The sequence below is a fragment of the Corvus brachyrhynchos genome, unplaced genomic scaffold, assembly GCF_000691975.1.
Source record: "Corvus brachyrhynchos isolate BGI_N302 unplaced genomic scaffold, ASM69197v1 scaffold115, whole genome shotgun sequence".
NCBI classification, from domain to species: domain Eukaryota; kingdom Metazoa; phylum Chordata; class Aves; order Passeriformes; family Corvidae; genus Corvus; species Corvus brachyrhynchos.
In genome coordinates, this window is record NW_008239553.1 from 1,710,844 (window position 1) to 1,724,736 (window position 13,893).

At 41.1% G+C, this 13,893-nt stretch overlaps 1 protein-coding gene across 1 annotated transcript in view; it reads left to right on the forward strand.

Annotated features, from left to right (window-relative positions):
• EHF (ETS homologous factor) overlaps nt 1–9,275 on the forward strand; it is a 33,888-nt gene extending 24,613 nt beyond the window's left edge. The window contains exons 7-9 of the mRNA XM_008639379.2: nt 2,340–2,399; nt 4,795–4,990; nt 5,814–9,275. Coding sequence (XP_008637601.1) covers nt 2,340–2,399; nt 4,795–4,990; nt 5,814–5,913 — 356 coding nt within the window. The 3' untranslated portion in view covers nt 5,914–9,275. The remainder of the gene's footprint in view (nt 1–2,339; nt 2,400–4,794; nt 4,991–5,813) is intronic.
• The last annotated feature ends 4,618 nt before the right edge of the window (nt 9,276–13,893 follow it).

A 13,893-nucleotide genomic window follows, 5' to 3' on the forward strand; every position in this document is an offset into this window, starting at 1 on the left:
AAAGGCCCTGTGGGCCCTGTCCCAGGGGCTGGCACCAGGCCGGAGGTGGGAGAGCGAGGCAGTGGGAAAAGAGTGAAGCAGAGATGGCAGGGGAGGAAGAAAGTGGGGAGGGAAAGGTGGGTTCTTCTTAGGAGGCGGTTAAGCAGAGATCTGAGGGAGAAAGCAGTGGAAGTCCTGGGAGGATAAGAAAGGAGAGCACAGTTGCTGTAGATGAGGCCTTGCCCTGGGGGCAACCCTGTGCTTGTGCATATGGGCAGCAGCCCCGGCCCCTGTGCCCGCCATCCCCTGCACCTCCAGCCTCCAGAGCTGCATTTGCCACGTGACATACAGTTTAAACTAATGCTCTCAGCTACAAATTAAAAGAAAAAAAAGGAGAGAGAGAAAACTTGACCAGAAGAAAACCACAAAACCTTAAAAAACTCCAACCAAACACCCTGTTTGCTTTCTCCACCACCTCCGCCCACTCTCACAAGATGGCTACCGGGATTTCAGGGCTCTCTGAAGGGCTGGGGATGTGTCCGGATCCTGCCATGGTGTGTCTATCCGCTGACTGCTTAAGCCTAGAGCTAGGGTGGCACGCCAAGGGCACAGCCTCCTGTAAAAACTAAATTTGTATATCCCGTAAAAAAATGGCTCATTCCTGAATCATATGCAAATCATGTGTAACCTTTTGTCAAAAGTTTTGCAAGACGGCTTTGTTGAAACTGCATCATAACTCTTTTCATCTGTCAGGCCTCAGCCTCCTAACACGGCATGTTCGAAACCAGTCTCTGTGTAGGAGCTGTGGCAGAACAGGAGGCTATTTACACAGCTAAAATCCAGAATAAATCACTGGCTGGGCAGAAGGCAACTGAAGTTCCAAGAATAAATCTCCAGCTAAGCAGAGCATAACAAACATTTGCAAGCGAATTGTGGGATTTTAAAATGAGAAGGATTTATATGAGGGCAAATAAAGAACTGGGTCCTGCAGTCCGTACCTGGAGTTCCCACAGGCTTTTAATAACATATGGGGAATCATAATCTGAGGAAAGGCAGTGAAATAAGCCTCATTTTACTTCCCCCACACCACACCCCCCTCCAAGCTGAGTGAGGTTCAGGCTAGCTCATGCTTTTCGAGAGTGGGAAAGCAAAATGACTCAGAGCACGTTTGCTGCTTGGGGGTCAAGGACAGTAATTTATCAGGCGCAGAATAGCAGAGGTTAGGCCCATCCCCATGGGCCTTGTTCAGTTTATGTTTCCAGTTATGTATGAATAAAGCAAGTGTGTGAATAACTTTGCATCTACCTTTTCACATGCAGTTATTGCAGTAGCTTGTGCAAATCTGACAAGTTTCTATGCAAATAAATATTTCCTGTGAGTCATTTTCCCATGCAAATGCCTGGTTTCCATGAAAAGTATGATAATTGTGCATTCATAGAAGCTGGGAAAACATGCGTGGGACCTTAAGCTTTGCTTTATGGGATTCAGGGACAAGGTATGCTGAAAAGCAAACACAGAAGGGGCTCCCTCTCAGGTCTATCCCACAGATTTTGCGAGACTTAGAGCAATCAGATGAAAGCTATTCATTAAGTACAAGAGCAGAGCCAGGCTGTGGTGGTTTGGGGGCGGGAGGGTTGAACGTGCAGACTGCGAGGTAGGTTACAGTCATGAACAGGCAGAACTTCTTTTTTTCATTTCTGAAGAAATGCTTGTGCCAGAAACTCTATTCCTCCTCTGTCTGGCTGCAGGTGATAAAGTACCATTGATGAGAAATGGCTTGTTCCTATGGCTCTGAGCCACAGAAAAATATGTGCTTGTCCTGCTGCCAAAAACTCCTTCCAGCGCAGCCCCTTTCCCCCACCCTGCCCCCCTAAACAGCAGTGCTGTGCCAGTTCATTATGTTTTAGTCAGGTAGGTGTTCTGTGCATTGGTACCAGCACATACATTTCCCATTAGATCATCTCTTCAGGAACAAATAAGCCCCCAAAGATACGTGCTTCAGCAAAGACTAAGATAATGGGACAATTCAGGATTCCTTTTACAGATGTGATCATCCTATTTTTCTCTCTCTCACACATAACATGAGGTGAGGTATTTGTTAATCAAATTTACGTTTCAAAAGCCAAATATTTACCTCTGCATTCATTCTTTATTCATCAATGGTCTCTTTGAGAAGTGTGCTGATTAACATACAGTACAGAAAACAAAACTCTCCCTCCTCACTTAGATTGCCTTCCGAAAAGTGATTATCTTTAGAAGAGATATTTGTTCTTTTTTGTGGTTTTATTTCTTTCAACCTGCTAGTCAGTGGAAAGCCTTTCATCAAATTTACAAATAGCCTTCATTTTCTTTCTCTGCAGACTCTTCAGACGCAAAAAAATCTCAAGATCATACCCCAAAGTCGCACACCAAGAAGCACAGTAAGTCAACATCCATGCTCATGATGGTGGTTAGTTGATTGAAGGAAAAAGAAACAAATGAAAATCAGATCCTATTTGAGAGGGAAGAGGAAGTATTTTGAACACAAAACTCATTAAATCATTATTGTGATTCAATTCTCCAATGATCTGACTGTCTAGTACTGCTTGTTTACATCATTTTTTGACTCAATATTGTTAAACTTTTCAAATTGTTTTTATTGGTGAGGACCTATGGGGAAGCAACCAGAAACCAGCTTCCTCTGCCCTGTGTTGAGCTGGGCTGGTGGAGTGGAGTAGAGGAATGATGAGGAAGGCCCAGGATTAAATCAGGAGGGCCTGTGCGTGGGCACAGTCATGCTCGTGCCTGTGCCTGCCAGGTGCAGCACACACCACAGACCCTGCTCAGCATCGCCTTGCAGAACTTCTCAAGCATGACATCACAAGCAAGCACCTATCCCTCAATCTTACCATGCTATCCCCTGATACAACAGTCTTTCCACTCCCTTCACCTACATTTTCTGCTAGTTTTTATTCAACCTGACGCTGGAGACAGGTTACCATAATTGTGATTTCTGTACATCATTCTATTAATATATTGAGATTTTTTTATGCTGAAATATCTTGTGCATGTCTTTTGCATCCTGTGCAATTCCCTGATTATAATAGAAAAGCTTAATATTGGTCTTTCGCTGCATTTTGTGGTATTTGGGTTCATCCTGTTTCAGTATGACCTCCAGATTATTTCTCTTCCTGACTCCTCTTTTTACTCTCTTCTGCCACTTTGCCCAAACAGAACTCCTGAATTTTATGTCTGTACACAGATATCTGGGTGAGTTTTTTTGTGTGTGTATAATAAGGTTGTTACTGAAAGGATTAGACAGGACTGGTCTGCAGAAAGACCTGTGAAGAACTGAGGTCTGTCAGCTTGTTCAGCTTGGAGAAGAGAAGGCTGAAGGGTCACCCATCCCAGTCTACAGCTTCCTCAGGGATGGCAGTGGAGGGGGAGGTGCTGATCTCCTCTCTCTAGTGACCAGTGATAGGACATGAGGAAATGGAGTGAAGGTGTGCCAGGGAAAGTTTAGACTGGATGATAGAGAAGGTTCTTCACCCAGAGGGTGGTTGGGCACTGGAACAGGCTCCCCAGGTCATAGCACCAAGCCTGACAGAGTTCAAGGAGTGTCTGGACAATGCTCTTAGTTATGTGATTTAGTTCTAGGACATGCTGCAAGGAGCAGGGAGTAGGACTTGATGATTTTTATAGGTCCTTTCCAACTTGAGATACTCTGTGATTCTAAGAACTCAATTACAGCCCGGGCATACAAAACAGGTCACATTGGCAGTATGAACTAATCCCCTTCATTTCCAGTTTCTTCAGTACTGCTCTGTATCATGACCGTAAGTTACCGATGCCTAGATAGGCTAGGTCCACCGCATTTTACGGGGTCCAGAAAACAATTATAATAATAAAGAAAAATTATTAGATTCCTTGACTGAAATCTAATTCTACTTACACTGCACTGTATACCATTTTCAAGTTACCTTCACATCTTTGACTAGCTTGTTTCCTTCTAAATTTGGTCTAATTGCATGCTTTTGAAGTCAGACCAAAGGACTGCTGTCTTTCTGGCTCACCTTGTCACTGTGTTTGTTATTCATTTGTAAACTACTTCATCTGACTTGTTGCCTTCTTTTTTTTTTTTTTCTTTTTTTTGACCTGGACTTTCTGGTACCATCTTTATAGTAACTGTGAGATGTATTTGTGCTTAAACTGGGAGGTCTACCTGTTGAACTTGGAGATCTGTTTTTGTCTTTTCTACACCATGGTCAAACTTTTTAGTACTCCTTTTACATAAAATTTTGGCTGGCCAGTTTTGTCATTATCCCTCTATCCACTCTACACCTTCTTACTTATTCATGCAGAATGGCAATTCACCTCCTGTGCCTTCTGTCTGCCTTTTAAATGCATGGAGGTTTGGTGCCTGCTTCACGGTAATCTCGGCTGTTTCATGTGCCACACAATAATATCAGGGTACACGCCGTGCTGTAGACGGGGATCAGCAGAAATGGCAAATGAGATGAGGGGAAGGCTTAAACATGTTCTCTTCAGGGCAGAAACAGTGCCAAAGGCAGAAGGAAGCAGTGGGTGGTTTGGACTCTGCTTTCCCTGCTTGCTGGGGCCCCTACCTGCCTGCCACAGGGCTCAGACTGCCCGAGGCTGACACTTGCTTCCAGTGTAAAGGCTGCCAGTGTTTTTCACCTGTATATGTCTGAGGTGGGGGTCCTGTGCTCCAGAAATTATGGCCTGAGTGTTCACCCTCCGTCGATGACATAAAAATAGCCCAGAATAGCCCAGAGAGCTCTTGAGAAACTCCTTCCTGCCCCTTTCTTCTTTCAGATCCTCGAGGAACTCATCTTTGGGAATTTATTCGTGATATTCTTCTCAATCCTGAGAAAAACCCAGGATTAATCAAGTGGGAAGATCGGTCAGAAGGTGTCTTCAGATTTTTAAAATCTGAAGCTGTGGCTCAGCTGTGGGGAAAGAAGAAGAACAATAGCAGCATGACTTACGAGAAACTCAGCCGGGCTATGAGGTGAGCTGGAGTTGCTGAGGAAGACTGTGGCACATACACAGACAAACTGGATGGAGAATTTGTTTGACTTTTAAAAATGATTTGTCAACAGCACCAGTTGCTTTCTCTGACAGTGTCTCACTCTAATTTTGAGACTGTAGCATCTCGTTCTTTGTCTTTTCTTCTCCTCCTATTTCTGTGTAATATATAATACATATAACAGAAATAATTGTATATATATGTATAAATTCTGTTTCCCTCCATCCAAACAACCAAATTAGGAAGGGAATATGGTTGCAGAAACCTGAAAGTTCACATACTACTAAACTGAGAGTGTTTAAATGGCCCAGTAATAGCTGGAGACCTTGTTATTTCCAGCGGTGTTCAGAAACTAGACATACCCCACATCCATTGTCTTAAAATAGGTGTTAGGATTTTCTTTCCTCTTTGATTTAACACTTTGAGAATTTTTCCATAATCTCTGAAACTTCAAAAGGTATTTTGAAAAGGAAGCTGAGGTTCTTTCCTGGTCTGATTTTCAGATCCTGGTTTATCTGGAAAAAAATCCCCATGAAATCTCATGAGTGTGTGATAAATTTAGCAATATGCTTTGACGTGAAATACGGTGAAATTCAAACTCAGAAGCTAATTAATAGAAAGTAAAAAGAAAGCATCCATTTTTCCTTCTTTGTCATTTAATTATAATGATCTTAGGTATTATATATATCTCTCAATAAAAAATAAAGACCTTGTAGTCTGGCTAAGGGATTGTCTATTTGGCAGTGGCCTTTTAGGACTACAGGTGAATTTATTTTTATATCTTTTTCTGTTTTTATTTTAACAGATACTATTATAAAAGAGAAATCCTGGAGCGCGTGGATGGTCGGAGACTAGTATATAAATTTGGAAAGAATGCCCGTGGTTGGAGAGAAAATGAGAATTAAATCTATCAAGAAATAACATTTAAAACACACGGATGTAAATATTCAAGGACTATTTTCTTATATTTATGTACCAAACTGGGATGAAAAAACAATTCTACTTCTGTCGGGAAGAAAGAACGTTATCATTATTGGTGTTAAAATTATTTTATTTGAAGTATGTCCTGTATGGGGAAAAAATGTACACAGTTTTCTGTGATATAAGTTAACATTATAGAATTATGATTATTTTTCCCTTCTTGTGAAGCTTTCCTTTTTTTTTTTTTTAAAATCATACAGGCATAATGTGATTTATGAGTCATGCAAAGAAAGGGAAGGAACTAAATTCTAGGGCATTTAGGGAGTATGATAATCCACTTTGGAAGGCAACTATAAGTGGAGGAAACAGTAAAGCATCTCTGAGCCAAGTAGCCTTCTTCCACAGTCAGATGGTTTATAACTTTCCTTGGCTAATACCACTTGTTCCTTCCCACCTCTGATTTCTGAGTGTTTTAATACTTTTCTGGCTTTCAGCTGCTTTTCTTGAATTAGACAGTGGGTTCCTCTTTAGCTGGCTTATCCCAGCCACGAGAACAGTGGCTTTGCAAGGTGGCTGTCAGCATTTTTTTGGAGAGCCCATACTACCTCCACCATTGCAACCTTCTTTTGTAGGCAGACATTTAGGACCAGACCGTACCTGGTTCTCAGTGTCCTCCCTAACCTCCAAAGAGCATTCAGCTCGCCCCAGGAAAAAGGCTATTTGTTATTAACTGAATATTGTTGGGGTGAACTGCTGGAAGAGAGTCAACCTTGGGGACCAAAAGCTGTTGAAGGAAGATTGTTTTCTGACTGGGCAAACTTATTAAAAGGCACTGGTTTCCCAGTAGGAATGTTAATAGTCCTCTCACCCTCTTGCACTTCTAATTAAAGCTTTCAAATCTGTGCCATATGAAGCAGTGAGGAGGTGGGCAAGCAGAACATTTATTAATCCCATGGCATGAGGAAGAAGTCTCCCCAGTTACTTCAAGCTTTGTGGTCCTCCTGGAAGGTCAAGTCTCACTTGGACAGATACTTTCAAAAAAACTTTGAGAAATGCAAAGCTAAACTGTGTGTAAAGTATTAGTTCCCTTTGCTTTCCTCAAGTCTAACTCTATACTGTACTTGTATTTGTCAGTTGTGCTTGGGATTCTTAGTTGGAGGGAAAACCCCATCAACATAAAGACACTGAGATTTTAGGGACATTCAGATCTGGGTCAGTATTTTGGGTTCACCTCTAGCAGTGCTATGCAGACACTGAGCGTTCCTCGGCAGCTTTTCCTTTCTCCAAGTCACAAATGCTTTCTGCCAGCACTGAGCATATACAGAACATAGGGAAATAAAAACTAGAGGAGGCAGCACTTCACCAGGTCACTGACTATGTGAGATGTGGGAGTTGAGAAACAGGATTGTCTTGGTGATGTTAACAGAGGTGAAACCAAGATCATTTTCAAATCACTTTTTCAGGGATGAGGAGTTTGGGAAACAATAGCAGGGACTGAGAAGTCCAGGATTAAAAAAAGAAAAAGGGAAAAAAAAGGAAAATTAAGAATATTCAATCCATCCAGTATCCATTTCCTCAGGCATCCCCTGGGTTTGAATCCATATTAGCTTGAAATACAGCAAAATACAGCTGGAGGTTGCAGATTATTCCATTTTTGTTTGTCTTAAAAGGAAATAGAGATGAAACTAAGAGACAACAGAAGTATCAATATAAAGGGTATAAAACGTGCTTAGCAACAATTTGTAGGCAAACATGAGAGCCTAACTTGTTATCTACACATGTAGGGCATGTTAAACAATAACACCACCTCCTACACTCTGTATGCCAGAGCTGTCACCATCAATTACCCATACATGACAATTTTTACTTTTCATAACCTGGGTGGAGAGAGGTTCATCTTATTTACAAATCAAATAATAAGCCTGTGTACTTCAAAGCATTTTTTTCTCTCAGTCTATCTCTGCTGGTTTTTTTTATTTGGCTGTCTGTGCTAGCCTTGCTTGCTTTTGCGCAACTCAGTAATTTCATTTTTTAGCTTAATTTGCTACATTTCACTTCCTTTACCATCATTCTGTAGTTGATAGAACAAGAATCAGGCCACCAGATGAGAAGAGCACTTTCACTTTGCTTGTAAGACCATTTCTTCCCCCTGCCTGATGGTTATTTGTAGCCCTTTGCTCCATGCTCTTCACCTCCACACCTTGGGTGAAAATCTGAGATCAGTGGTACTGTCACAAATCTGCAATGTAGTTCTACCTAATCTCAGGTTAACATGTATCTTATAGCAATGGATTGTAATACTTCATGAATTTGCTTTCTACCTGATCTCTCACAAAATTTCTTGGGAGACAAAACAAACCTGTGATATATGCGTGTCACCACTTGGTTGCTGAGCAGCAGCTAAACCTGCCTGTAAAGGTTTCAAAAGATAAAATTGTACTTAGAAGCATACTGTATAAATTGAGAGAGTGGTTTACATTGGGATGCAGTATAAATGGTCTTCCACTGTCACATCTTTCAGCACGTGGAAATCATGCAAGTTTCTGTTTCCACCCTGCAGAACTTTGCAGAGTACTAGGTACTCGTCATTCAATATTACAATGGCACAAAGTTGGAATAGAAGCCAGCCAACATTTACTCTGTTTTACAAATATATTAACCTTTGCCTAAGACAAACACAAAGGACTGTTTAAAACTACAGTTCTTGCCAAGGACAGATGCAACCAACCAAAGAGAGACTTTTTACCAGACCTAAGCAAACGGAGAAAATGAAGAGATGAATTTTTATGTAAATTGCTATTTAAACAAAAAGCATTTCTGATTGCTCTTTTATTTTGTATTTCAGAGGCTGAGCAATCATATTTTTAGATGTATCCTTTAAGTTAGCAGCTGCTGAACTGGTAGCACCATGTGTATAGATTTTTATTGTACCATAATTTTTCATATGTATAAAGCTCTAGATAGGAAAGTATATTGTATTTATACAGTTACATGCAAATCACAATGTCAAAGGGTTGGCATGAGCACTCTCAACATTTTCTGCACGAAATTAGAGCAACTTGCTCTAAAAACATCCTGAGAAACTGTATGTAGGCTGTTGAACTACATAGACATTAAAATGTTTAGTTACATTTTCGTCTTTCTTTCTGCAGCACATTGCATAATTCCTGCTTGCTTCTCATAGCATCGTCTTCAATGTCTACGTGGGGAAACAAATCCAAGTTAGCTATTTCACTATTGCCATTGTAAATCTCAGCTTGGAGACAATGTATTCACAAAATGGTTCTAAAGACTGTTTCTATTTTTGTGAATATAAATTCAAATAAAACACTCATGAAAGAAATTATTTGAATAATGTTTATCTTCCCTTTTTTATGTCTTGTGATTGGAAGTGACTAATGTGAATTCTTTCAGTACTGACGAATATTTCAATATTGATGAAAGGACTGCTCTAACTACAACAAAATCCAATGGCTTAAATTTACTAATATGTTGAATAGCCCATCTGTTGTGAAGATATTGGATTTCCAAACCTGTTTTGTGTCTCACAGGCCTCACTGAAATAATGGATTATGTCAACACAGCTAGATTGCCTTTCTTGTTTGGCTGCTAAACTGAACAAAGGCCTTACTTCAGCACTGATTTAACTTCAAGGTATTTTGAAGTGTGTGCAAGGGCTAGGCTGATTAAGGATGCCATTACTCACACTGAGCATTTCCTTTACTGAATCAAAGCAGCTAAAACGATGAAATTCTGTCCCTCGTGTTATTTTTCCATCCAAGTGGTGGCTACAAAAAGGGGCCATCTCTCCCGATTTACTCTGCAGTTTGAGGTAAAAAAGTGAAAACGCCTATAATTAAAAGCAAGTCAAGGCAGACCCCTGTGGCATTTGCAGTCTGGGGACTGTAGCTGTGCCAGCCGGCTGCAAGGGTGCTGTGTGTGGCCTGCGAGGGGCCACCCTGCAGCCCCTGTGCTGCCCGGCTGGGTGTCCCGGGTTGGCAGCACGAGGTGGTGCAGAGCAGCGAGTCTGACACAGGCAGCTGAGCCTGCTGCTGTGCCAGCACGTCTGGAGTTGGGCTGGAATCTCAACCAGGAGCTTCACTGCAACAGGACAAGTCACACCATCACACTCTATAATCTGCAAACGTGCATAATTTTAAGCAAGGGAGTGATTCCCCTGCCTTTGAAATTATGCATATAGGTGTTCAAGGATGGTGGCTTTAGAAGTTTTCAGTCTATATTGAATCAGCCTATATTTGAACCTGGAATTTCAAAGGGGCTCCAATATTATGTCCACATAAACAGGAGAATGGGTTTGAATTTTCAACTCAAGTATAATCAGTGTCCTGAAAGGGTGGTCATAGTTTGAGAACTTGGGAGTCCCAAATTTGGTTTCAAAAGGAATTGGAACTAGATTTCAGGCACGTTCAGACTGAGATTTAAATAAGCACACAGCTGGTTTTCCAGTAAATGGTTGGGGCTTTTGTTTCAAGCAAGATGAGGCCAATATGTGAGACAAACACAGATGAGAATATTGTTTGGAAACATGCAAATAAGCGCACACTTAATAACCTGCCCCCCCCAACAAAACCCCTGAAAAGCCAAACCAAACTAAAAAAACCCAAGACAACTAATACTCTTCTTTGATTGTCACTTAAAATAAAGTAAAACTTCAGCTTTCAGCTGCAGTCTAAGGCCACATGAAATAAAAATTCAAAGCAAAATTCAGTTTGCAAGTCCTATGTAAACTGAGAATAAGTAAGAGGAGTGCTGCAAACAGCCTACCTACATCTTAACGTGATACAAATTTGGGTGCATGTCTGCATCAACAACAAGTGATAATTGCTTCAGGTAAGTGAAATCTGGTACTAGCAAGAGAAGAGGTGATTAAGAGTTACCAATACTAATAGCTTCCAGTAAATGGGTTAATTACAATAATTTGAAAGGTAGGTTATCTATCTGGGTTTTCAGTATTTGCTTCCTTGCCGATGAAGCTTTGCACAATGCAGTCTAAGTCCTAAACTTTGTGCAAGCCAAGAATTTTCTCCAACAACCACCCTTTCCCCAGATATTTTGCTCCTTCAGTCACCTGAGTGTTAGAGAAAAGGAAAGAAACAAAGTAGGAGGAAGAGACTGAGTTGATGACCAGGTCTTAATGCACCAAACAGTTCGATGAAGAAATACAAAGGTTGTATGTGCAAAAAAATTTAATAACATCCAAGTAAGTCTATTTATAGTCTTTCCATCAGAGGTTGGTTGCAAAAATTAAACATAAATTAGTGTTTACAAGTTTAATTATAACTTTAGGAAGAACAAGAAATTATAGCAATATGCCTGTGTGTACCGCATCATCTTGTGTACCTAAAAAAAATTTAATTATGAAAAATGACTGAAGCATTATTTCTGCTGAAGAATTTCTCCCCTCTGTATTCAGTATGTGTGATACTGTCTTTGCTTTCATCTTGGTTTGAAATTCAACAATAAGATTCAATCTCAACACAGGGAACGAAGAAAGAGATGTATGATCTGTATTGTTGTAGCAGGTACTTCAAAACAAATAGGCAAACTGTAGCTTCTTCTTTCTAAGTGTTTTGATTCCTTATTTAGCATTTATACTGTCCCTGGGAACAAGCTGTGAAGTTGGGGGTAAATACCAGTATCAGTGATACATCTTGTGAATTTTGCAGAGGAGCTTTCTTGTCTCTCTCTAGGAGTGGTGAAGAGACCTTCAGAGCATGAAGATGGTGAAAGCCTCCTTCTGACACCTGAGTATGTTGAGAGGCTGAACACACCACCTTAAAACCTGCTTTTTAACGCTCCTGTCTGTGGCTTGAAAGCCACAACCTTCAGCACTGTGTGGCAAGGGGATTATTGTACTTCACAGCTCACATGGAAGGCTGCACGATGGCCTCTTAGCAACCTATGGTTGAGAAGAAGTGCTGTGTTTGCATCCATGTTGCAGCCTCTGGAGACTGCAGGACTCACTGTTTTGAGGTCTAGTGCCACTGTACACCTTCATCTGCATTTCTCAGATGTGCCAAGGCAGAGGGAGGCTGAAGACTTATAAGAATGCATCCCAAATATTTCTGTGAGTGCTGCAGAAAGGTCAGAGGATTACTGGGACTGTTGAAGTTCCTGGAAGTGGTGCTGCCATGAGGATGCCTAGACACAGCTGCCAGCTGGAGATGCTGAAGTGGTCTGGGAGAGGGTCCCTTCTTCAAGTCTTGCCAGTTTTGCTCTCTATTTGTCAGCTTCTGTCTCCAGTTTTTTCTCACATCCCCTTTTCCCAAGCGGTGTGGTTGTAACGTCACTGGCTGTACCCATGGAAACTGCTCTTTCCCCGGAAGGGGATATAAAGTCCTTGTCTTATGTGTTGGCTTTCATGTGCTAAGGCCAAACCAGCCCTTTGGCTCTAGCTCACATCTTTATAGGCTGTTAAATTGCCAAGGTGGGGAAATTTAAAAGTGCAACCCAAATCTGTAACCAGGGGCTCCCTTAGGGAGTCACTGAAGTTCGGAGAGGATGGAGGTTCACACCACAGGTCTGATCTTGCCCAGCCTCCTGTGGACTATGCTGCTTCTCAACACAGTCATCCCATGAAGCCTGTGCCCAAACACTGACAGAAGGAGAAACAGCATTCACCACCAGATGCTCACAGGCTGGAGTCTTATGCTGTCTAAGATCCCTGTATTTTCAAAGAAAGCTTAAATAGACAGACAATTAATTAAAAAAAAAAAGAAGAGAGATCACCTTGAATTTCATCCTGCTCATAGCAGATAGAATCAAAATGTCTCAGGTAATTATCTTTGCCTGAGATGATGATCACTCATTTTAGGAGTATATAAAATCTATGAGTTGTAATGTGAGGCAACCTGCAACTCTCCATGCATCCTCCTAGAATTCCCTCTGTACTCCTATATCTCTCTCTAAATCGTACCTCCTCTCCTGGGGAAAGGCTCACCAGAGCTTATCAGATTCAATTACTGCTGTTTCATATCAATGTTCTCATGTGAAACCAGAATACAAATAAGCCAAGACTACCTCCATACCCCCAAACAATTACAAATGCCGATGATTCACCAGTTATTCATGCCAAACCAATATTTTTCAGTATTTTATAGTTCACGAGTGAAACATTTCAGCATGTTCAGACTGAAATCACTGGCATGCCAGGAGGCATTTCATGGAGAAGGGCACTCTGCATGGGGATGCATGGCATATCCAGCAGCTGTCATGCAATCACATTTGTCTCAAGGACACTTTTTACTTTTTCAGTAGGTTTGGAGGTGAAGGGATAGTAAAAGTTACATTTACTTTCAAGAAAGTTTAGAGTTAGATGATAAAGCTAATCTAATTTTTCACTTTGCTGCCACTGTAAGACAGACACACTTTGCCCTCCTACTTCCCCAGACTTTTCATCAAATGTAATTTTTAAATACACATACAATGAAAAGTTATGTGGTGGTGTTAAAACATCTTTTTTTTTTTTTTTTTTTTCCTGGTGTGTAGAAAGAATTTAATTCACTATGAATGGGTAACCCATTTGTTTATACTCAGGTTAAGAACAAAGCCATCTAATAAGCTTTGCTGTCACCTTAAATAAATGGTTTCACAAGATAATAACTCTCCATCCAGCTACACCCAAGGGTCATCAGCATTTTTAAAGACTCTTTATGTTTCAGAGAAAGAAGTCACACTGTAACAGTCAGCAACACTGTGGGATAGCTATTAAAAACTGATATTTTGTTTGGATATCAAGGTTATGAGTTCCTGGGGACCTGTGGCCGCAGAGGCTTTAAGCAGATCCCCCACCCCAAAAAGGGTGTATACCAGCAAGCCTTTCCTTAGCTTGGAGGAAGGCAAGCCTGGAAATTGAGCCTTATCACAAGCATATGTCCCCGCTCAGTCACCATGTGAAACACCTTGAGCTTGATTGCAGATAATAGTCACAGCATTTTCAAGCC